Source organism: Hypanus sabinus, chromosome 7 (assembly GCF_030144855.1).
Source record: "Hypanus sabinus isolate sHypSab1 chromosome 7, sHypSab1.hap1, whole genome shotgun sequence".
Classification (NCBI taxonomy): Eukaryota; Metazoa; Chordata; class Chondrichthyes; order Myliobatiformes; family Dasyatidae; genus Hypanus; species Hypanus sabinus.
Window position 1 is genome coordinate 144,484,378 of NC_082712.1, and position 23,524 is coordinate 144,507,901.

The 23,524-nt window shown below is 40.2% G+C and overlaps 1 protein-coding gene across 4 annotated transcripts in view; it reads right to left on the bottom strand.

Moving 5' to 3' along the window:
- sbf2 (SET binding factor 2) overlaps positions 1 to 23,524 on the bottom strand; it is a 507,247-nt gene that overhangs the window by 39,279 nt on the left and 444,444 nt on the right. For all 4 annotated transcript variants that reach the window (XM_059975882.1, XM_059975881.1, XM_059975879.1 and 1 more), the window contains one exon: positions 9,866 to 9,940. In XM_059975882.1, coding sequence (XP_059831865.1) covers positions 9,866 to 9,940 — 75 coding nt within the window. The remainder of the gene's footprint in view (positions 1 to 9,865; positions 9,941 to 23,524) is intronic.

Below are 23,524 nucleotides of genomic sequence, written 5' to 3' on the forward strand. Positions count from 1 at the left end.
AATCTTTTTGTATGTACAACTTCTATATTTCTTGCCAAACTCTCGTCTTCCATCCTAATGTCCTGCTTTCCTTTTGCTGAATTCTGAAATATTCCTACTCCTCAGTCTTTCTGCTACTTTGGGAATGTTAAAACATTTTGTTTTGATCAATGTAACTTTAATTATCTCGAATTCAAGGGTATGCTACTTCTCATGTTCAATTTTAGTTTTGTCTTAAAAGGGACGTAAATTATGCATTCTTTAAATGTTACCCATCAAACCTTCTAATGTAGTTTCCCAATCTATCATAGTCAACTCACACCTCATGCCTTTGAAGCTTACCTTAGACAGCTTAATTTATGTTTCAGATTGAACATAATCAATTTTCTTTTTTCTACTAATCATTTTTTAACAATTCAGCAGCGCAATAACAGCTCTTTCAATGCTTCTCACCGATCAGATCGATGATGACTGGTTTTTCATGACATCATACTCGACCTCTGTATCTTTTACCAATCCTGTGCACTGATGCCTCCTTACCAGATGGCAATGCAACCAGTTAGAATGCATTGCTGTGAAGATGAAGAAGGAAAGCCAACAGCTAAATTTCATTAAGAGTTTGAGGAGATTTGGTATGTCACCAAAGAACCTAACAAATTTATACAGATGTACTATAGAGACTGTTCTGACTGGTTGTAAAACGGTCTGGTATGGAGAGACTAATGAACAGGTTTGGAAAAATCTGAAGGGGATTGTACACTCAGCCAGCTGCATCATGGGTACTGCCTTGAAGACATTTTCAAAAGCAATGCCTTAGATAGGCAGCATCCATCATTAAGGACCCCACCACCCGGGACATGTCCTCTTTTCATTACTACCATTGGGGAGGAGGTATAGGAGCCTGATGGTAGATACACAATGTTTTTGGAACAGCTTCCTCCCCTCTGCCATTATATTTCTGAATGGTTCATGAACATTACCTCACTATGTTGCTCTCTTTTTGCACAACTTTATTTTTTATATTTCTTATTGTAACTTATAGAAATTTTTATGCATTGCACTGTACCGCTGCTGCAAAACAACAAATGTCACTGATAATAAAACTGATTCAGATCTGAAATAGCCTGCTTCTTCATCATACAAATTAGTAGCAAGAGCAGGCCACCAAAACCTATGAGTTGACTCCATCACTTAATAAGATTATGGCAAATCTGACTGTATGCTTAATTTATTTTTGTCTACCAATGATCTATCATGTCTTTGCTTATTAAGAATAACATTCCTGCTTTAAAAATATTGAAGGATATTGCTTCCACCACATTGTAGGAACAGTCCCAAAGTCTGACTATCATCTAAATGGAGAGAAACTACAAATGAGTCAAACCTGAAGGGATTAAGATACTCCAGTGCAATAATTACTAAAACTACTTGTTGCAACTGCCTACACGAGGAGATCTGCAGATGCTGGAAATTCAAACAACAACACACACAAAATGCTGGTGGAACACAGCAGGCCAGGCAGCATCTATAGGGAGAAGTGCTGTTGACGTTTCGGGCAGAGACCCTTGGTCAGGACTAACTGAAAGGAAAGATAATAAGAGATTTGAAAGTAATGGGGGGAGGGGGAAATGCGAAATGATAGGAGAAGACCGGAGGGGGTGGGATGAAGCTAAGAGCTGGAAAGGTGATTGGCAAAAGTGATACAGAGCTGGAGAAGGGAAAGGATCATGGGACGGGAGGCCTCGGGAGAAAGAAAGTGGGGGGAGGAACACCAGAGGGAGATGGGGAACAGGCAAACAACTAAATATGTCAGGGATGGGGTAAGAAGGGGACGAGGGGCATTAACGGAAGTTAGAGAAGTCAATGATCATGCCATCAGGTTGGAGGCTACTCAGCCGGTATATAAGGTGTTGTTCCTCCAACCTGAGCTTGGATTCATTTTGACAATAGAGGAGGCCATGGAAGGTTTGTAAACAGAACAAGTGCTATACCTGCCCTTACACTTCCTCCCTCACCACCATTCAGGGCCCCAGACAGTTCTTCCAGGTGAGGTGACACTTCACCTGTGAGTCGGCTGGTGTGGTATACTGCGTCCGGTGCTCCCGGTGTGGCCTTTTATATATTAGTGAGACCCGACGCAGACTGGGAGACCGTTTCACTGAACACCTACGCTCGGTCGGCCAGAAAAAGCAGGATCTCCCAGTGGCCACACATTTTAATTCCACGTCCCATTCCCATTCTGATATGTCTATCCATGGCCTCCCCTATTGTCAAAATGAATCCAAACTCAGGTTGGAGGAACAACACCTTATATACCGGCTGGGTAGCCTCCAACCTGATGGCATGAATATTGACTTCTCTAACTTCAGTTAATGCCCCTCCTCCCCTTCTTACCCCATCCCTGACATATTTAGTTGTTTGCCTGTTCTCCATCTCCCTCTGGTGTTCCTCCCCCCTCTTTCTTTCTCCCGAGGCCTCCTGTCCCATGATCCTTTCCCTTCTCCAGATCTGTATCACTTTCGCCAATCACCTTTCCAGCTCTTAGCTTCATCCCAGCCCCTCCGGTCTTCTCCTATCATTTTGCATTTCCCCCTCCCCCCACTACTTTCAAATCTCTTACTATCTTTCTTTTCAGTTAGTCCTGACGAAGGGTCTCGGCCCGAAACGTGGACAACGCTTCTCCCTATAGATACTGCCTGGCCTGCTGTGTTCCACCAGCATTTTGTGTGTGTTGTTATTGCAACTGCCTATTCAATTGTTAGCCCTTATAGCAAAGAGGTCTGAATAGAGAGGTTTTGTTGTACTTGTTTAGGATGCTTTTGAGGTTACATGTTGAATATTTTGCCTAGTTTCGCCCCTGATGAAGGGTCTCGGCTTGAAACACTGACTGCTCGTTTCCATGAATGCTGCCCGACCTGCTGAGTTCCTCCAGCTTGTTTGTACATGTTGAGTGGACCACAGCATCTTGAATGTACTTTGTGTAAAGGATAGAGTAGCAGTGGAGGTAGTCCCAAGAACATTTATCAGGCTAATTTCTGGGAGGAGTAGGTTGTCCTTTCAAGAGAGACTATACAGTTCAGTTGTCAATCTTTGGAGTTAATAAGCATTAGGGGGTGACCTCATTTAAATGTACAAGATCCTAAGGGGGCTTGACAGCATAAATGTTGAAATATGTCCACTCATGGGAGAGTCACAAACAAGGGAACATGTCAACAAAATAAGGCGGGTCAATTCTCTGCCCAAGGTCGTTAGATATATTTAAGGTGGAATAAGTAAACACTTCCAGTCAAGATGGCGCCAGCATCCAATGATTCCTCGGGCAACATCTTCCAGATAGCCAATCTCTTCAATTATTTCATGTTTTCTATGCCTTCTGCTTGTTCTTTTCGTCTTAATTGTTTAGGAGACTGTTGGAGCCCATGACGTTCAGTTTGGAGTTTGATCAAAAGATCTGGCACTCTGTTGTCTCTGGAGAGGACCATGAGCATGGGTTGCCTCGTGCAGAAAACCCAGGGCCATGATTGACTTCATTTTGAAGCGTCTAGGAAGATTGAAGCATCCAAGTGAATGTGGAGGAGGTCGGCAGCTGCTCTCCATGAATGCCATGGGTTGACAGTGGTTGTAGCTGGGTCAATGGCGTTCGGAAGGCTGTAGGTCAGTGGCATAGCATTCGCTCTTCGCAGAAAGACTGAATTTGAATGGCTGCTCTCCTTGGTTCTGGCAAGAGGATGTTTCTGAAATTTATGTGATTGTTGGACTGTAGTTTAAATTGCTCTCCTTCAGTTTTCAGTTTTCTTCCTTGTTGCTGATTGGCAGGTTGGGGTTCCAGTTGGGCAATGTGTTGTTTTTTTTTGCAAGGGAGAGGTTGGGGATTTGGGGTCTGATGTTCTTGTAGTTTTTTTTCCTGAGTGGGCAATCTGTTGGTTTTTATTGTGGGAGAGGGGCTTGAGAGTTTGGTGCTGTTATTGCTGTTCTTATTTTTCGGGGATGGGGGTTTGGAGTATTTGATGTTTCAGTTGCCATTTTCCATGTGGCGATCTGTTAGTGTTTTTGTGCGAGGGGAGGTGGAGGTTTGGGGTTTGCAAGTTGTTACTTTTTCCCTTTCATTCCGGGGGGGGGGGTGCTGATGTCGTTTCTTTCAGTGACTCCTGTGGTTTTTCTGGTTTTCATGGCTTTCTGGAGAAGACAAATGTCAGAATTGTATAGTACGCGCTTACTTTTGACAATAAAAATGAACCTTTGAAAGACTGAAAATTGTAGGTAATGGAAAATTGGCACAGAAGAGGAATTGAGGTCAGCACAGATCAGCCATGAGATTTAAGATTGATGACGAGTGGTCTATTCCACATTCTTGTGTTCTTCACATTACTTTACGAAGACCTCTCAGAATATGAGATGTTTGTCAATTACCTTTTCAATGAATAAGAAAACTCTCTCTTCTATGCTCCATGCTATTACAGTGTCTGATGGGGTGTAGCTCAGAATATGGAGGCATTGCTACATTAAATGTTGGAAGGCATGGCAACCCTAGGAAGGATACAGTGATGAAAATTATACATTTTTAAAAAAGATCTAGCTCCATTTAGATTCTTGAGGTATAATCGCAGCAAAGCCCAGGTGGGAACGGGGTTAAGCCTCTGGCACAGAGTCCGGCCCTGTAACTCAGAAGGGTAGGGAAAAAAAGAGGAAGCAGTAGTAATAGGGGACTTGATAGTTAGGGGGTCAGATAGGTGATTCTGTGGACACGATCAGGAGACCTGGATGGCAGTTTGCCTCCCTGATGCCAGGGTCCGTGATGTTTCTGATCACGTCCAAGATATCCTGAAGTGGGAGGGTGAAGAGCCAGAGCTTGTGGTACCAACGACATAGGTAGGAAAAGGGAAGAGGTCCTGAAAGGAGAATATAGGGAGTTAGGAAGAGAGTTGAGAAGAAGGACCGCAAAGGTAGTAATCTCGGGATTACTGCCCGCGGTAGGAATTAGGAATGGAATGAGATGGAGGATAAATGCATGGCTGAGGGATTGGACCAGGGTGTAGGGATTCGAGTTTCTGGATCATTGGGACCTCTTTTGGGGCAGGTGTGACCTCTACAAAAAGGACAGGTTGTACTTGAATCCCATGGGGACCAATATTCTGGTGGGGAGATTTGCTAAGGCTACTGGGGAGACTTTAAACTAGAATGGTTGGGGGGTGGAAATCAAATTGAAGAGACTAGGAGAGAGGAGGTTAGTTCACAAATAGAGAAAGCTAGTAGACAGTGTGTGAGGGAGGATAGGCAGGTGATAGAGAAAGGGAGCGCTCAGACCGAAGCAGAGAAGGAAGAAAAAGATAATAAAGTTGTTTGCACTGTTAGGGATAAACAGAGAGTAAGAGGTGCAGAATTTCTTAAATGCATCTATTTTAATGCTAGGAGCATTGTAAGAAAGGTATATGAGCTTAGAGCATGGATTCATACCTGGAAATGTGATTTTATAGCTATTAGTGAAACATGGTTGCAGGAGGGGTGTGATTGGCAACTAAATATTCCTGGATTTTGTTGCTTCAGGTGTGATAGAATCAAAGGGGCAAGAGGAGGAGGTGTTGCATTGCGTGTCAGAGAAAATATTACAGCGGTGTTTTGGCAGAATAAATTACAGGGCTCGTCTAGGGAGGCTACTTGGGTGGAATTGAGGAATGGGAAAGGTGTAATAACACTTATAGGGGTGTATTATAGACGACCTAATGGGGAGAGAGAATTGGAGGAGCAAATTTGTAAGGAGATAGCAGATATTTGTAGTAAGCACAAGATTGTAAATATGGGAGATTTTAATTTTCCACACATAGACTGGGAAGCCCATTCTGTAAAAGGGCTGGATGGTTTGGAGTTTGTAAAATATGTGCAGGATAGTTTTTTGCAACAATACATAGAGGTACCAATTAGAGAAGGGACAGTGTTGGATCGACTGTTAGGGAATGAGATAGGTCAGGTGACAGAGGTATGTGTTGGGGAGCACTTCGGGTCCAGTGATCACAATGCCATTAGTTTCAATATAATTATGGAGAAGGATAGGACTGGACCCAGGGTTGAGATTTTTGATTGGAGAAAGGTTAACTTTGAGGAGATGCGAAAGGATTTAGAAGGAGTGGATTAGGACAATTTGTTTTATGGGAAGGATGTAATAGAGAAATGGAGGTCATTTGAAGGGTGAAATTTTGAGGGTACAGAATCTTTATGTTCCTGTTAGTTTGAAAGGAAAGGTTAAAAGTTAGAGAGAGCATGGTTTTCAAGGGATATTGGAAACTTGGTTCGGAAAAAGAGAGAGAGATCTACAATAAATATAGGCAGCATGGAGTAAATGAGGTGCTTGAGGAATATAAAGAATGTAAAAAGAATCTTAAGAAAGAAATCAGAAAAGCTAAAAGATATGAGGTTGCTTTGGCAAGGTGAAAATAAATCCAAAGGGTTTCTACAGTTATATTAATAGCAAAAGAATAGTGAGGGATAAAATTAGTCCCTTAGAGAATCAGAGTGGACAGCTTTGTGTGGAACCAAAAGAGATGGGGGAGATTTTGAACAATTTCTTTTCTTTGGTATTCATTAATGAGATATTGAATTGTGTAAGGTTAGCGAAACAAGTAGGGTAGTTATGGAAACTCTGATGATTAAAGAAGAGGAAGTACTGGCGCTTTTAAAGAATATAAAAGTGGATAAGTCTCCGGATCGTGACAGGATATTCACTAGGACCTTGAGGGAAGTTAGTGTAGAAATAGCAGGGGATCTGACAGAAATATTTCAAATGTCATTAGAAACAGGGATGGTGCTGGAGGATTGGCATATTGCTCATGCAGTTCCATTGTTTAAAAAGGGTTTTAAGAGTAAACCTAGTAATTATCCGCCTGTAAGTTTGACGTCAGTGGTGGGTAAATTAATGGAAAGTATTCTTAGAGTTGGTATATATAATTATCTGGATAGACAGGGTCTGATTAGCAACAGTCAACATGGATTTGTACATGGAAGGTCATGTTTGACAAATCTTATTGAATTTTTATAGAGGTAACTAGGAAAGTTGATGAGGGTAAAGCAGTGGATGTTGTCTAAATGGACTTCAGTAAGGCTTTTGACAAGGTTCCACACAGAAGGTTAGTTAGGAAAGTTCAATCATTAGGTATTAATATTGAAGTAGTAAAATGGATTCAACAGTGGCTGGATGGGAGATGCCAGAGAGTAGTGGTGGATAACTGTTTGTCAGGTTGGAGGCCGGTGACTAGTGGTGTGGCTCAGGGATCTGTACTGGGTCCAAAGTTGTTTGTTGTATACATTAATGATCTGGATGATGGGGTGGTAAGTTGGATTAGTAAGTATGCAGATAAGATAGGTGGCGTTGTGAATAATGAAGTAGGTTTTCAAAGCTTGCAGAGAGATTTAGGCCAGTTAGAAGAGTGGGCTGAAAGATGGCAGATGGAGTTTAATGGTGATAAGTGTGAGGTGCTACATTTTGGTAGGAATAATCAAAATAGGACATACATGGTAAATGGTAGGACATTGAGGAATGCAGTAGAACAGAGTGACCTAGGAATAATGGTGCACAGTTCCCTGAAGATGGAATCTCATGTGGATAGGGTGGTGAAGAAAGCTTTTGGTATGCTGGCCTTTATAAATTGGAGCATTGTGTATAGGAGTTGGGATGTAATGTTAAAATTATACAAGGCTTTGGTGAGGCCAAATTTGGAGTATTGTGTACAGTTCTGGTCACCGAATTATAGAAAAGATGTCAACAAAATAGAGAGAGTACAGAGGAGATTTACTAGAATATTACCTGGGTTTCAGCACCTAAGTTACAGAGATAGGTTGAACATCTTTAGGTCTTTATTCTTCAGAGTGTAGAAGGTTGAGGAGGACTTGATAGAGGTATTTAAAATTATGAGGGAGATAGATAGAGTTGATGTGGGTAGGCTTTTTCCATTGAGAGTAGGGGCGATTCAAACAAGAGGACATGAGTTGAGAGTTAAGGGGCAAAAATTTAGGGGTAACATGATGGGGAACTTCTTTACTCAGAGTGGTAGTTGTGTGTAACGAGCTTCCAGTAGAAGTGGTAGAGGCAGGTTCAATATTGTCATTTAAAAAAAAATTGGATTGGTATATGGACAGGAAAGGAATGGAGGTTTACGGGCTGAGTGCAGGTCGGTGGGACTAGGTGAGAGCAAATGTTCGGCACGGACTAGAAGAGCCGAGATGGCCTGATTCCGTGCTTTAATTGTTAAATAGTTAAGTACATCACTGCATAATTTTTTTTAATCCTCAATGAAACACTGAAGATGAATGACTTGACATGTAGTTATTAGCAGATATATATATGGCAACCTTCTAGGATGTGCATACAAAATGGAAGCCCATTATTGCCCTTATATGAAATTTCTGACCAAAATTACATAATAATAATAAACTACGTCAAATAAATTAAATGCACTTAAAGATGTTGAGTCAGAATTTACTTCCTGTGTCGATTTTCTCCCATCCACCACAAGCATTTGTGGGAAGGGCAGATTCCCTTTTTACTGACCTCTTCCCTTGAACTTACATTCTGCTTTGATATGTAAGACCCTGAGTGGCATCCAGATCTCATGCAAAATCATGCTGTCCTGTGAGTCATCATAACAAGTCCTGTCCACCAATGACTGAAAAACTGAGACTGGCTAACCATTACCACAGGCTTAGCTGATAGTTAAACTGGTCAAAGATTAAGTAATTATGACATTTAGATATATATAAAACCAATAAAAATCAGAAACCATTCCATTTTTAAAAAATAAAATAAATGCTCTTAAATAATTAAACACTATTATTCAAATGCAATTTATTTAAAAATATATATCACATCAAATTTTCCTTTGCATCTCACAGCTACCTATCTTCATACAAATGGATGGGCTTGCTGTTCCCGCACTGGTAAATTAAGCAGATACATGTTCAATTGGTAGATTCAACCATTTAAATTTGCGCTCCACCTCTGGATTCCATGAGAAAACCAATACCAGAGCTCTGCCAGAAAATTACCAACAGTTTGGTCAGCTAGCTTGTAATCGTAATGTTTGTAGGATTTTTCAAGTTGCTGATAATTATGAGGTATATGGTGGAAGTTCAGAATGAAATTGCCAATATTCTGCAAGCTCCTGTTCAATGTACTATTTAAAACAGTACAACACTTGATGTCCTGAACTATGTGTCAGCAAACAAATATACAAATTTTTTATTTCATCCAGTAACAAGATGCAAATTTCAAGCTAGTGATGGGAAAGTATCTGAAATAATTTAATGCATGCAATAAGTTTTGAATGTGGTTTGCTGATATTCATTTCCGGAAAATAATTCCGACTGGGAAACCATTGCTTATATTCTTGTTGCCTAACCACAATCTAAGACACGTCTTGAACCATGACAGTTATTCTCATAATTGGAAGACGATATTGGAGATGGAAATGAATGATATGAATTCATAGTTGACATTCTTGAATTAACCTCTTACATTACTACCATCTGAATCTCTAACGATAAATTAAAGGGACCATAATGGTTGTAATAGTTGATTCAGTGGCTGTCTGAATAATTGTTATTGTTCCTCAGTGTCGCATTGGGTGGCAACCTTGCAGTTTCATTAGCATTTGTCTGTTTTTTACGAGGCCGAGTTGTGAGCTTGATGCTCAATCCAGCATGGATGAAAAGCATGCAAGGAGTTGGCTGGATTCAAACCTGGAACCACTTGCCTCGGTCTAGTATGGATGCCACTACACCATCAGCCACCTTTAGCCACTGACTGTCAACCTTTTAATAATAGTCTCAATCAGTTGGCATGTCTGAACAATACAGAGACAGGAAAATGGGATCAGAAGAATATAATGCAATGAAGTACCTTGGTTGAAGACTCTTCCTTTAACTGTACTCTTTTGCTGAGACTGAGGAAACAGCTTATCTCTGTATCCAAGTACTGGTAGAGAAAGAATTCAGAGAAATTTTAGCAGTAATATTAAATCAACTATTAATTTGCATGCTAAAAGACACTACATACAAATCAGAACTGTGCCAACAGATGTCCTTAAAGTTCACTGGGACATGATTATGCTGATAACACTGGTTTGCTTAGCCTATTATTTATCGACTACGGCTCTGTCTTCATTACTATAATTCCAAGCAAATTCATCTCCAAACTCATAAACCTGGGATTCAAAAGCTATCTTTGTAACCGGATCTTGAGTTCCTGACCAACAGACCACAATCATTTAAGGACAGACAGCAAATCCACCCCCACAATTATCCTTAACACTTCTGCCCCATAAGACTGCACCCTCAGCCCCCTACTTTACTAGCTCTACACTCATGACCATGTGGCCAAATTCTGCTCTAACTCCATCTACAAGTTTACAAATGAGCTAAATCTAAAATAGCAATGAGTCAGAGTACAGAAAGGCAATAGCCTGATGGTATGGTGTCATGACAACACCTTTCCTTCAATATCAAACAAAATAACTGGCTATTGATTTCAGAAAGGGGATGGGGAGATGCTGTACATGCTCTTGTTTACATCAATGGTCAAGAGAGTTGAAAGCTTCAAGTTACTAGAAATGAACATCACCAATAGCCTGCACTGGTCTAACCACATAGACACCACAGTCAAGAAAGCACATCAATGTCTATACTTCCTCAGGAGGCCACAAAATTTCAGCATATACTTATTGACTCTCACCAATTTTTATAGATGCATCCTTGAAAGCACGATATCTCATGACAACTGCTATGCTCCAAACAAAAAAGTGAAGCAATTTATGGCTATAAGAACATAAGAAATAGGCGCAGGAATGGGGTATCTAAACCAGGGGTCGGCAACGTTTACCACTGAAAGAGCCAATATGGACCCATTTCCCACAGAAAAGAAAACACTGTGAGCCACAAAATGAAATAACACTGCATACAACGGGTTTTTTTTTGCCTTTATGCTATGTATAAACAAACTATAATGTGTTGCATTTATGAAATTGATGAACTCCTGCAGAGAAAACGAAATTACATTTCTGCATGCAACAAAAACATTTTGAACTCCGAAAAAAAAGACGTTGTGTTGAAGGTTACTCCATAGTTAGCCTACCTTGGATCGAGGAATTAAAAGAAAGCGCGCACTGGCGGGTGGCAGGCATTGGCAGTGGTGATGTATATTAATAGCGATAAAAAAACACGTTGTAGCGGTGTGCTACACGCAGCGCTAAAATAAAGACTGCAGTCAAAGGTAACTTTATTCGAACTAAACAGCCTTGCTTTAAAGCCTCCCTCAACCCGTCCCCGTGGGCGCGGATGCTCCAAAAGACACGTACTCACAAACCCCCGTAGGCTATCTCCCTTAGCTGGAACGGTGGCTAATTGTGAGCCGGTTCGGATGTGCCAGGAAACGGTGTCTCCGCAAAGTTTTCAGATTGTACAAGATCACCATAATCTTCAAATTTCGAATTACATTTCAAAAGCTAACAAACCACGGGGAGCCACATCACAGAGATCAAAGAGCCGCATGTGGCTCTGGAGCCGCAGGTTGCCGACCTCTGATCTAAACCTTCGAGACTGCTCTGCCATTCAATAAGATCATGGCTGATCTGACTATAGACTCATCTCCACCTACCTGCCTTTTCCTCATAACCCTTAATTCCCCTACTATGCAAAAATCTATCTGACCTTGTCTTAAATATACTTACTGAGGAAGCCTCCATTAGTTCACTGGGCAAAGAATTCACACAGATTCACCACTCTTTGGCAAAAGCAGTTCCTCCTCATCTCCATCCTAAATTTACTCCCCTGAAACTCGAGGCTATGCCCCCTAGATCTAATCTCATCTACCAGTGGAAACAACTTTCCTGTCTCTATCTCATCTATCCCTTTCAAAATTTTGTGTTTCTGTAAGATCTCCTCTCATCCTTCTGAATTCCAGCGAGTACAGTCCCAAGCAACTCAATCTCTCCTCACAGTCTAACCCAATCAACCTGGTGAACATCCTCTGCACTGCCTCCAAAGCCAGTATATTCTTCCTCAAATAAGGAGAACAGAACTACACACAGCACTCCAGTTGCAACCTCACCAATACCCTATACAGTTGCAGCATACCCTCCCTGCTCTTAAATTCAATCCCTCTAGCAATGACCAACATACCACTTCTTTCTTGATTGCCTGCTGTACCTGCAAACCAACCTTTTGCAATTCTTGCACAAGCACTCCCAAGTCCTTCTGCACAGCAGCATACTGCAATCTTTTACCATTTTAATAATAATTTGATCTTCCATTTTTCCTTCCAAAGTGGATGACCTTGCATTTACCAATGTTATACTCCATCTGCCAGACCCTTGCCCACTCACTTATCTTTCTCTCTGCAGGCTCTCCATATCCTCTGTACAATTTACTTTTCAACTCAACTTAATGCCATCAGCGATCTTCAAAACACTATATTCGGTTCCCTCTTCCAGATTGTTAATGTATATTGTGAAAGTTGTGGGCCCAGCACCGACCTCTGCGGCACACCGCTCACCACTGACTGCCAACCAGAGAAATACCCATGTATCCCATCTCTTTCCTTTCTATTGGTTAACCAATTCTCTATCCATGCTAATACATCATCCCCCAACCTTATGCATCCTTATCTTACGTGGCACCTTATTGAATGCTTTCAGGAAATCCGTAAATAACGTCCATCTATTCCCTTCTATCCGCTGTGCTTGTTGTATCTTCAAAGAACTCCAGTAAGTTTGTCAAACAGGACCTGCCTTTGCTGAATCCATGCTGCATCTGCCTGATGGATCCATTTCTTTCCAGATGCCTCGCTATTTCTTCTTTAATGATAGCTTCAAGTATTTTCCCAACTACAGATGTTAATTGGCTTATCGTTACCTGCCTTTTGCCTACATACTATTTTGAATAGAGGCATGACATTCACCTTCTTCCAGTCCGCTGGGACCCGCCCAGAGTCTAGAGAATTTGGGTAAATTATCACCAAAGCCTCTACTACCTCTGTCGTTTCTTTCAGTACCCTGAGATGCATTCCATCAGGACCAGGGGATTTGCCTATTTTTTGGCCCACAAGTTTGCTCAGCACTACTTCTTTAGTGACAGCTATTGTATCAAGGTCCTCACCTCCCATTTCTCTTTGACATGTTAGATGTGCCCTCCACCATGAAAACTGACACAAAATAGTCATTCAAAGCTTTGGCCATTTCCTCATTACCCAATATCAACTTCCCTTTTCACCCTCCCAGAGACCTAAGTTCACTTTGGCTACCTTTTCCACTTCATATAATTATAAAAACTTTTACTATCCATTGTTATATTTTGTGTTAGTTTATTTTCATAACCTATCTTCCCTTTCTTTATTGCTGGCTTAGTGGTTCTTCGTTACTTTTCAAAATTTTCCCAATCTCCCAATTTCTCAATACTCTTGGCAACTTTGTACATGCGAGCTTTTAGTTTGATGCCTTCCTTTACTTCCTTAGTTATCTATGGTTGGCTCCCCCCACTCTTACTGTCCTTGCTTTTAACTGGAATATACTTTTGTTGAGCACCATGAAAAATCCTTTTGAAAGTCCTCCACTGTTCCTCAGCCATAGCTCAGTACATCATAAAAACCAGCGCTTCCCCCCACACCCCCAGATTCTGTTTACACTTCCCTCTGCCTTGGTAAGGCACCCAACATAATTGAAGAGCCCACTTATCCCAACAGTCACTTTCTCCACCTCCATATGGCAGAATACAAAAGCCTTAAAGTATGTATCACCAGACTTAAGGACAGCTTGTATCTTGCTTTTATATGACTATTGAATAGTTCCCTTATATGATAAGATGGAATCTTGCACCTTATTCTCTGCCTGCTCTGCACTTTCTCTGTAACAGAAACATCGTATTCTGCATTCTGTTAATGCTTTTCCCTTGACCTACTATGATGGACTGACATGATGAAGTGATTTGTATGGATGGCATGCAAAACAAAGTTTTTCACTGTACATCAGTACATGTGACAATAATAAACCCATTAACTAAATTAAGCCAATAGTCTTTGCAGTGCACTAGTCTTGATTTATGTGGTAAGGTTTGGTCAGAATAGTGATTGGGAGGATACCAGCACCACTTTTACAGATTAAATACATATACCTTTGTGCATTTTCTTTCCAGAATCACTGGTGCCCATTTGACTCAAAAAGCAAACTGGGATTCCAAATCAGTCGCCTCACTTAAACCAAGAGCAAAATCTATTCATACTCTTGCAAAAGTCTATTTATCAGCACTATTTGGATTACAGCTTAAAACTACTATACTAGGCACACTCCAGCCTTGGAATTATAAGACCTGGCTCTATGCTGGGTATCATCTATCAATTAAAATGTAAATAGGTTTCATCTCTACAGGACTCTGAGAAAACATCAAGATTTGTTGGACCTGACATACTCAAGTCTTTGCCAATTTCCTGGTGTTTTGGCAGGAGATTGGCAGGAATCCAGAGGAATTTTGGATCAAAATCAATTTATCATATACTCAATTTACAATCTTCAAATAAAAACTCATGTTTGTCATACGGTAAATTGATTACATTAGTAATTAATATTCACAAATTAGCAAACTATTGGCACAGCTCTAAATGAATTGAGCAAGCAAATAGGAACAAAGTACCAAATAAAATTAACACAAGATATGCAAATCTGAAAGTACAATTTAATAAAGTGAATTGTTGCAATAACTATTAAGTTGACTCATTTTATGAGGCAGAATTATTGGAATGTAAATACCAAAGAAGGGGAACATAATGGAATGATTATAGTAACATTCCCAGTACTGATTGTTGAGAAGGCACCAACAAAATTACACAATTAAAATAAATTCAGCCAGTGTACATAATTTCTTCATGTTGCATGCAACTTTCAAAGAAATTACAAATTAACCACATACATTCCAAAGGCCATTATGTGCCAGTAGAAAATTTTTCATCCTGAAGTCGATCAAATTGTAGAATGCTCAGCCCATGATACAATATCAAATTTTGGTAATATTGCACAGTTGTCAAGAGCAGCAAATGGTGAGATAGCAGACTATAGTAAAGTTGTGATCATCCAGTATCCAATTGTTTGGAAATGCTGATGATTTAGCATCTAGAATACTCATTGATCCAGAACCAAAGCCAGAGACCAAGAGCAGAGGTGAGGGTGTACAGCAGCTGGGTTTGGCTGCATGGTCAAAGCCAAGGTTGGGGTTCAGAACATCAGGGATCATAAACTTGACCAGGTTTTCAGCAGAAGGTGAGATCCAGTGCTCCTACATAGTTTACATTATATTTCAGTTAGCTGGGTTTATCGTCAAATTTATCATTATAGTGTAACATGTTTTTTAAAAAAAAGTGAGATCAAAGTATGTTTGAGTATACCCAAAAATATCAACCAACAATCTATAAAATCTGCTGGACTAGCATTACCAAAGACCAATGGAATGTAGATATATGGGAAATATTTTAAATAAAATTTCAAGGTATATTGTGAAATAGCTTCTATTACGTGGAAAATTGGAATTTGAAGCACAAACCTAAAACTTAGATCAGCGTTATAACCATTCTAAATTACTTTAATACAGAGAAAACTATCTCCCAAAACCTGTCACTTACAACAGACATACCCACTTTATTCTCAAGAGACAAATTACCTATGCTTGTTGTGAGGAGAAATGAACACAAAGCAGGGATGGCTATGCTGCAATTACATTAGGCACTGATGAGATCCTATATGGTGTATTATGTACACATGGCCTTATTTAAAAAGGGATGCTAATACATTGGAAACAGTTCAAAGAAAGCTTACTAGTTATGAGGAAGTGATGGACAAACAAGGCTTGTACTTGAGGGAATATGGAAGAATGAGAGAGGATGTAATTGATGCATATAATATAATGAAGGGCTTAGACAGCATGGGCCTGAAGAGGATGTTCTCTTCTGTTGATGAATACAGGAATAGGGGCCGCATTTTAAAGTAACAGGGAATTACAAATTTAAAGGCAAAGATAGGATCAAATACTCTCTCTCAGAAGGTTATGAATCTTTGGAACTCTTTTCCACAATTGGCGATGGAAAGAGTTTTTGAATATGTTTAAGACAGAAGATGATAAATAAATGTAACCAAGCAGATGAAAGGTTACAATGAATGTGGAATTGAGATAATAATCAGAACAGCCATAACCTCATTAAATAATGCACCAGGCTTGAGAAGCTGTGTGGCCTTCTGCTGATTTTAATTTGTATGCTCTGTGTCACAGCATTTTTACTTCATAGCTTTAACTTTATGGTTATAGTAAAAGGGAAAGATGCATTTAAGGGAAAAAGTAAGGGAGAAAGAAATTGAAAAATATGATTAGAGGAAAAGGGCTGAAGAACACTTGTGTAGATCAGTAAACTGTTGGGCCAAAGGGCCTTTTGCAGAATACAATAAAATAAATGACTGAAGCAATTTTATATTGAAGGCAACATAATTATATATAGTTTTTTTCTCAAGGAAGTTACCAGGAAGGTTGATGAAAGAAAGGCAGTGCACGGTATCTATATGGATTTCAGCAATGCATTTCTGCATGGGAGGCTGATCTAGAGGTTCAGCCGCTTGGCATTCAGGATGAGGTAGTAAACTGGATTCAACTTTGGCTTAGTGGGAGAAGACAGAGAGTGACAGTAAAGAGTTGCCTCTCTGACTGGAGGCCTGTGACTAGTGGAGTGCCGCAAGAATAGGTGCTGGGTCCATTATTGTTTGTAATCTGTATGAATGATTTGGATGATTTGCAGAAAACTGGATCAGCAAATATGTGGGTGACACCATGAAGGGGGGGGGGCAGTGGCTAGTGAGGAAGGCTATCAAAGATTGCAATGGCTTCTGGATCAGCTGGAAAAATGGGCAGAAAAAATGGCACATGCAATTTAATGCAGACAAGTCTGAGATTTCACACAGTGAGCACAGGGTAGGACATGCACATTTGATGGTAGGGCAGTGAGGAATGCAGAACAAAGGGATCTGGGAATACAGATCTATAACTCCTTGAGAGTAGCATCACAGGTAGATAGGTTTGTCAAGAGAGTTTTCACACATTGGCCTTCATAAAGAAAGTATTCAGTACAGGAGTTGGGATGTTATGTTGAAGTTGTATAAAACATTGCTGGGGCCTAATTTGGAGCATTTTAAGCAATTCTGGTCACCTACCTACAGGAAAAATATCACTAAGATTGAAAGAGTACAGAGGAAACATAAGGATGTTGTTGCGATTTGAGGACCTGAATTACAGAGAAAGGTTGAATAAGTTAGGATTTTATTTTCTGGAGCACAGGAGATCAAAGGAAGATTTGACAGAGGGATACAAAATTATAAGGGTAAATGCAAGCAAGCTTTTTTCATTAAGGGTGGGTGAGACTAGAACCAGAGGTCTTATTAAGGGTGAAAGGTGAAACATTTAAGGGGAACTTCACTCAGAGATGTGTGAGTGTGGAATGAGCTGGCAGCCAAAGCGATGGATGTGGGTTTGACTGCAACATTTAAGTAAAGTTTGGATAAGTACATTGACGGGAGGATTACTGAGAGCTATGGTCAAGTGTGGGTCGATGGCAATAGGCACAATAATAGTTCAGCACGGACTAGGTGGGCTGAAGGACACCATGACTCTATGACAGTCTCCTTTCTAGTTCTTGCAAATAGATACTATAAACACTAAACACTCCCCTCTTGCGTTTAATGTCATGTGAGTGCCAATAAAGAATCTAGAGCAGATAGATGAGCTGAGGAAGGGAGAGAGAAGTAATTGAGGCAAACAGAATAAACTACCAGAGGAAATACTGAAATAATGGTACTTTCTCATCAGATTCTTCAATTCTGTCAATGTCACAGAGTAGATCTGCATAAGCTGCCATTATACTTTGGCAACTAGGTACAGAAGGAACCTGTACAAAATTTCAAATATACCTTTAGGCTTCACAACAAAAGACAGACTTGATAGATAACTCCGGTTATCAGGAGTGGTGATGCTGCTGGGACAGGTGCTTGGGTGTGTAGGATTTGGGTGCGTATGGATAGAGAGCATGGTAAAGTTACTAAGTTTTGGTTTAGTCTACTTCCATCACACTGGCCATTCATAATATCGCAATGTGTGTAAAAACAAATAATTTCCCCCTTTGGTACTTCTGAAATTATTTTAAGATTGTGCTTTCTAATTTCTGATACTCCCGTGTCAAGAAAACTCCTTGTTATTTACTCCATTGATAACTATACTTAAATTTCAAACTAACCTCTCCTTTAATTACTACAATGCTAGGTTCTCTAGTTTCGGCACATAAATGACCCTTAATCCTCAGCACCACTCTGGTGAGGTTCCTCTGGAACTTCAGCTAGACTTCAACATCCTTCCTGATAATGTGTTGCCAGAACACATTGTTCCTGCTAATGTTTAGCTATTGGTTTGAAATGTTTTACTGTAACTTTTTGTTTTTGTGCTCCATCACTATGTTTTTAAAGAGAGGGCTACATATGTTTTGTTTCTACATCTAGTCATGTATTTTAAGGGTACTAATTTTAACCAAAAAACACTAGTTCAAGTTCAGTTTAGCATTATTCAACCAGACGCATGTATACTGCCAAACGAAACAAAGTTCCTCCAATTCAAGGTGCGCAACAGAGTAAATACAACTCACATACAAAACACAAAGTAATATTACCACAAATATATTAACAAATAATACGGTGCATTTACGACACAAGTTAAAAAATAAAAGTATAACACTGCTGGTGCTTCACACATGTTGAGATGTGGGTGGTGGCAGGGAGTTCAGCACATCTTTGGGTTGCAGGGAGAAATTGACCCTGGGAATAGCAATAGGATCACTACAGAATCTCACACAGAAGCCAGAATTGCAGCCAAGTCACTGTAACAGGGAGGCAGCAGCTCGACTGCACTATTGTGCCACCAATTTCCTTTAAGTTAATTACAGCAATTTTAAAGATAATGTGTTAAGGAACATAGTATTAACTTGAAGACTCAAATACAAAATTATGTATTTTCAAAGATGAGAAGAGTGAAGGTGTTTTTAAATGAAGCATGGATAAATAAATTTACATATAGCCACTCAAACAATGCAAAGTATTTAACATTTTTCCATGTCCTTTTCCATATAATAACAATTTTAACCAAATTCAGAGAGCCTACAGCTATGTGACTGTAATGACGAGGAACTGGTTAGGACTGCTAAATCCAAACCTTACATCTAGTTATAATTCAAGTTCATTGCCATTCAACTGTGCATGTATACCACCAAACGAGACAATGTTCCTCTGGACCAAGGTGCACAACACAGAAAATGTAACTCATGCACGTAACACATAAAGTAATATTACCACAAATAAATTAACATATAATAAGGTGCATATACAATACAAGTTGAAAAGTAAACAGTATAACACTACTAACACTTCAAACTTGATGGCAGCAAGTTCAGTAAGGCACACCCCCACAGGACAACGCCATCTCATCATCACTGTTGATGCGGCCAACCACTGTCGTGTCATCAACAAACTTGACGATTCGGTTTGAACTGATCAAGCAGTGCAGTCATGCGTCAGCATTGGGCTGAGCACACAGCCTTTGGGAAGTGCCGGTGCTCAGTGTGATGGAGCTAGAGATTATTCTGCCAACAAGGTCTGACTGCAGTCTTTCTGTCAAGAAGTCCAAGATCCAGTCACAGAGAAGTGTTGAGACCCCATGAGGAAAGCTTACTCAGCAGCTTTTGAGGGATGATTGTATTAATCACCAAGCTGAAGTCGAGAAACAGCATTCTGGCATATGAAGCACCATTTTCCAGTGGTTCAATATGGAGTAAGAGAGCAGAGGGTATGGCATCATCAGTGTTAAAACCTGAGCGAAAAGAGAACTGAAAAGGGTCCAATGCAGCAGGAAGATGGGATTTACTGTGATCCATAAACAGCTGCTCGAGTAACTTCATTATTGCTGAGGTCAGTGCCACTGTACAGTAATGGTTGATGCAGATTAACGTTGCCCTCTTGGGCAACGTTGCCCTCTTGCCCTCTTGGCTGCCTTGAAGCTTGAGGGAACAGTGAACTGTTCCAGAGAGATGTTAAAGAAATCTGTTAGAAGCACAGTTAACTGGGCTGGATAGCCCCCTCAGCACCTGACCAGATATGTTATCAGGCTCCATGGCTTTACATGGGTTGACCCTGGCTAGGGTCTTCCTCACTTTAGCTGAAACCAGATAGAGTTCCTGTTCCTCAGGAGGAGAGGGGGCCTTCCTCACCAGCACATCATTCCGTGCATCAAACCAAGCGCAAAAGACATTCAGCCTACCAAGAAGAGAAGCGTCACTGTCATTGACACACAGGGTGGAATGTAGACTCTTACAGTCTGAATGCCCTGTTACATTAGCCTCATGTCTCTGATGTCACAGAAATAGCTGTATATTCTCTGTGAATAATCCCATTTTGCTCTTCTTGATGGCGTGGGAAAGCACAGCTCTTGCTGACCTGAGAGCTGTCTTATCACCAGATCCAGCATCCCGATCTCTCAGCTGTACCTGGAACTCTGCTTTCAGCTATAGCTTCTGATTTACTCTCACGTGGATGTGTTTAATAATGGTGACATTCTCAGTGCAGTTCTCTAGCTAGTTATAGATCTCACATATTCATCGAGGTTAATATGAAGGTCATGGGTAGCCACCTCCCTGACCACATTACAGTCCGCGTTTTCAAAACAGTCCTGCAATGCTGAGGTTGTTCCTGGCCAGGTTTTTGTCTTCTTTTGAACTGTTTGATAGGTTTAATCAGTGGTCAGCATCAATAGTTAGCATAATAAATAAGTGGTGAGGGCAGGGAGCTGCTTTGTATGTACCAGGGATGTTGGTATAAACTGGGCCTAATGTGTTCTCACCTCTGGTAGCAAAATCAGCATGCTGACAGAATTTAGTCAGGAATATTTTTAAGTTAACACGGCTAAAGTTGCCAGCAACAATGATGTAACCATAAAGTGTGGTTTGCACATCACTGCTGGTGCCATAGAGCTCATGCATTGCTTCCCAAGCATCATTACAGGGGGGATATATTCAGCCACACTCACAATAGCTGTGAACTCCATCAGTAAATATTACGGCCTGCACTTCACTGTTAAGAATTCTACCAGAGGCGAACAGTGGATTGTCACTACCGAAGCATTCACACAGCAGTCCTTATTAACATAGATACATACACTTCCACCATGGGTCTTGCCAGAGATCACAGGGACTCTACTGACCCGAGAAGACGTAAAACCCTCTTGCTGGATGGCTGCTTCAGGGGTGGTGTTCCATAGCCACATTTCCATCAGGATGTCCTTCATCTCACACTGATTCAGTCTCAGATGCAGGTAATCTTCTTAATTTTCTAGTGACCAAACATTTGAAAGCAGAATTGACAGGAGAGCTGGCCTGCAGTGTTTCACCGTTCATCTCGCACAAATATCAGGGCTCTTTCCATCCCTCTGTCTCCTCGTGCACCACTTCCAATAGTGTCCCCTGGGTGGCTGCAGTAGGCAACAACACAGTATGCAATAAGCCCATACTGTGGAGCTCATCTGCTATCCAATAACTCGCTAGTAAGGTAGACTTCCGGTACTTGGTGTTCTTAAAACAACTTATTTTAATGTTATATCATTATTAACAATATTTAGTAACTTTGTTTTATAACTTAACAGCTTAGTCCTGTGCAATCCTTTTGATTCTTTGCATTTATGATTATGTTTACCCCATTGCAACTACAACTGTATATCATGCTCCTTTCCGTTTGGACTTCAGATGATTTAATAGTAGGGCTAGTGATCATTTGTTTCACTCATTAAAAAAAATCTACCGAGTCCTGAGTTTCAAGGAAGGTATCTAATTCTACACAATGCATGTGCCTTATTTTTGATGGTATTTGGGACCAATAGCTTACTTCTCTTGCCTGTACGCAACTGACAGCATGTTATTCTTCTTGGAGGTTTGCTGCCAGTTTCTTCAGCTTGGCTTTCCTCCCTGCTGCTCAGTTACCTTTTTACTTTGGTATTATAATTTGTTCTTTGGTTCCAAATCCTGCTGCAGCTTCGATCTCAACCTTCCCTGTTAATTTCTAACATTAATTCTGTATGTAATTGTTAAATGCTATTAAGTCTCTACATCTGCCTCAGCCCTGTTGACACAATGCCTCAATCAGAATTTTGAGTTTTTATATTGCCTTGCTTGTTTAAACTTACTCCTTACCCTTTCACTGCATTCTTTTAGATCACATCCTTTTAAACTTTGTGATTTTTTTTCCAAAATTAACACTAGCTATTTTCTGCGCATCAGTTCAACACAACACAAGAATCAAAAAGTGTTGCAGTCACCTTCTTGGACACTAATTCACAGTTTGACATTTTCTTGGTTGCCTTCTGGAACTTGGCAAGACCCTAGTAGTGTTGGCTTTGTGAGAAGTGTAGACCAAGAGTTAAAGCCAAATGTTCAAAAGTTCAAGAATCAATCTCATACTCCAAATCTCAACTATCAAAACAATATTGTTCCCTTCCTTCCATAATTATTGTTCCAATGGGTAGTTTAAAAAGTACAAATATTCCCTGATAGTAGGTGGAAAGGCATAATTAACATTCAATTTCTAATCACCTCCGAAGGTTACCATATTAAAATACTTGAAAAGAATGCAAGCTGTTGATACCATTAATATCCTCCTGAAACAATTAACAATTTTTATATTTGCAGCATTGTTATTATTTCTACAGAAAAGTAAAAGTTTATACCATTACCCAGAAATAACAAATGTCATTGAAGGTGAAAATTCTAGGTCAATCCAACTAATTCTGAGGTCATAATTCCTGTTATAATATGTGCAAGAGTTGGGGCTCATATCCAATGTGCTTCCTTACTGTCAGTTCTAAGACTTGTTTCCCCACAAAGCCAAGCAGGCTTACGTGACCATTAATTAGTCTTTTCTGACATCAATACAAGCTTAAGTACAGCTGATTTTATCATAAAAGCCACGTTAGCCAAGCTTGTGCTGAAGACAAATAACATTATCCACGTCATAGACAGGAGTCAAGGCATGCTCTGCTGGATTGTTTTCTTCACCGTCAAGATATATGGCTCTTTAATACGTCTAAAAACTGAGTTCAGAAGACACAATTAAATAAACTGATAAAAAGATAGCTGAAATATATACAATGCTACAATAAAGCATGTTGAAGCTTAACCTAACTCAGCAAATGATCACTTATTTTTGCTAATACTTCTTGTTGGTATAAGAATCAATAGAATATCCTTGCTCCTCCTCCTGAGCTACATTCCATACATATCTTACTAAGTTCCAGCCAAGGCTTCTATGGACAAGATAGCTGCTCTATTTGAAGTGGCACAAACAATGATTTTCTTGTCTTTGACCAAATGCATACTATCCCTTGGCAATGATGCTGAAATCAACAATTCACTACAGAGTTAAGTCTACCTACGCTAACATAATTAGCTTTATTTTTT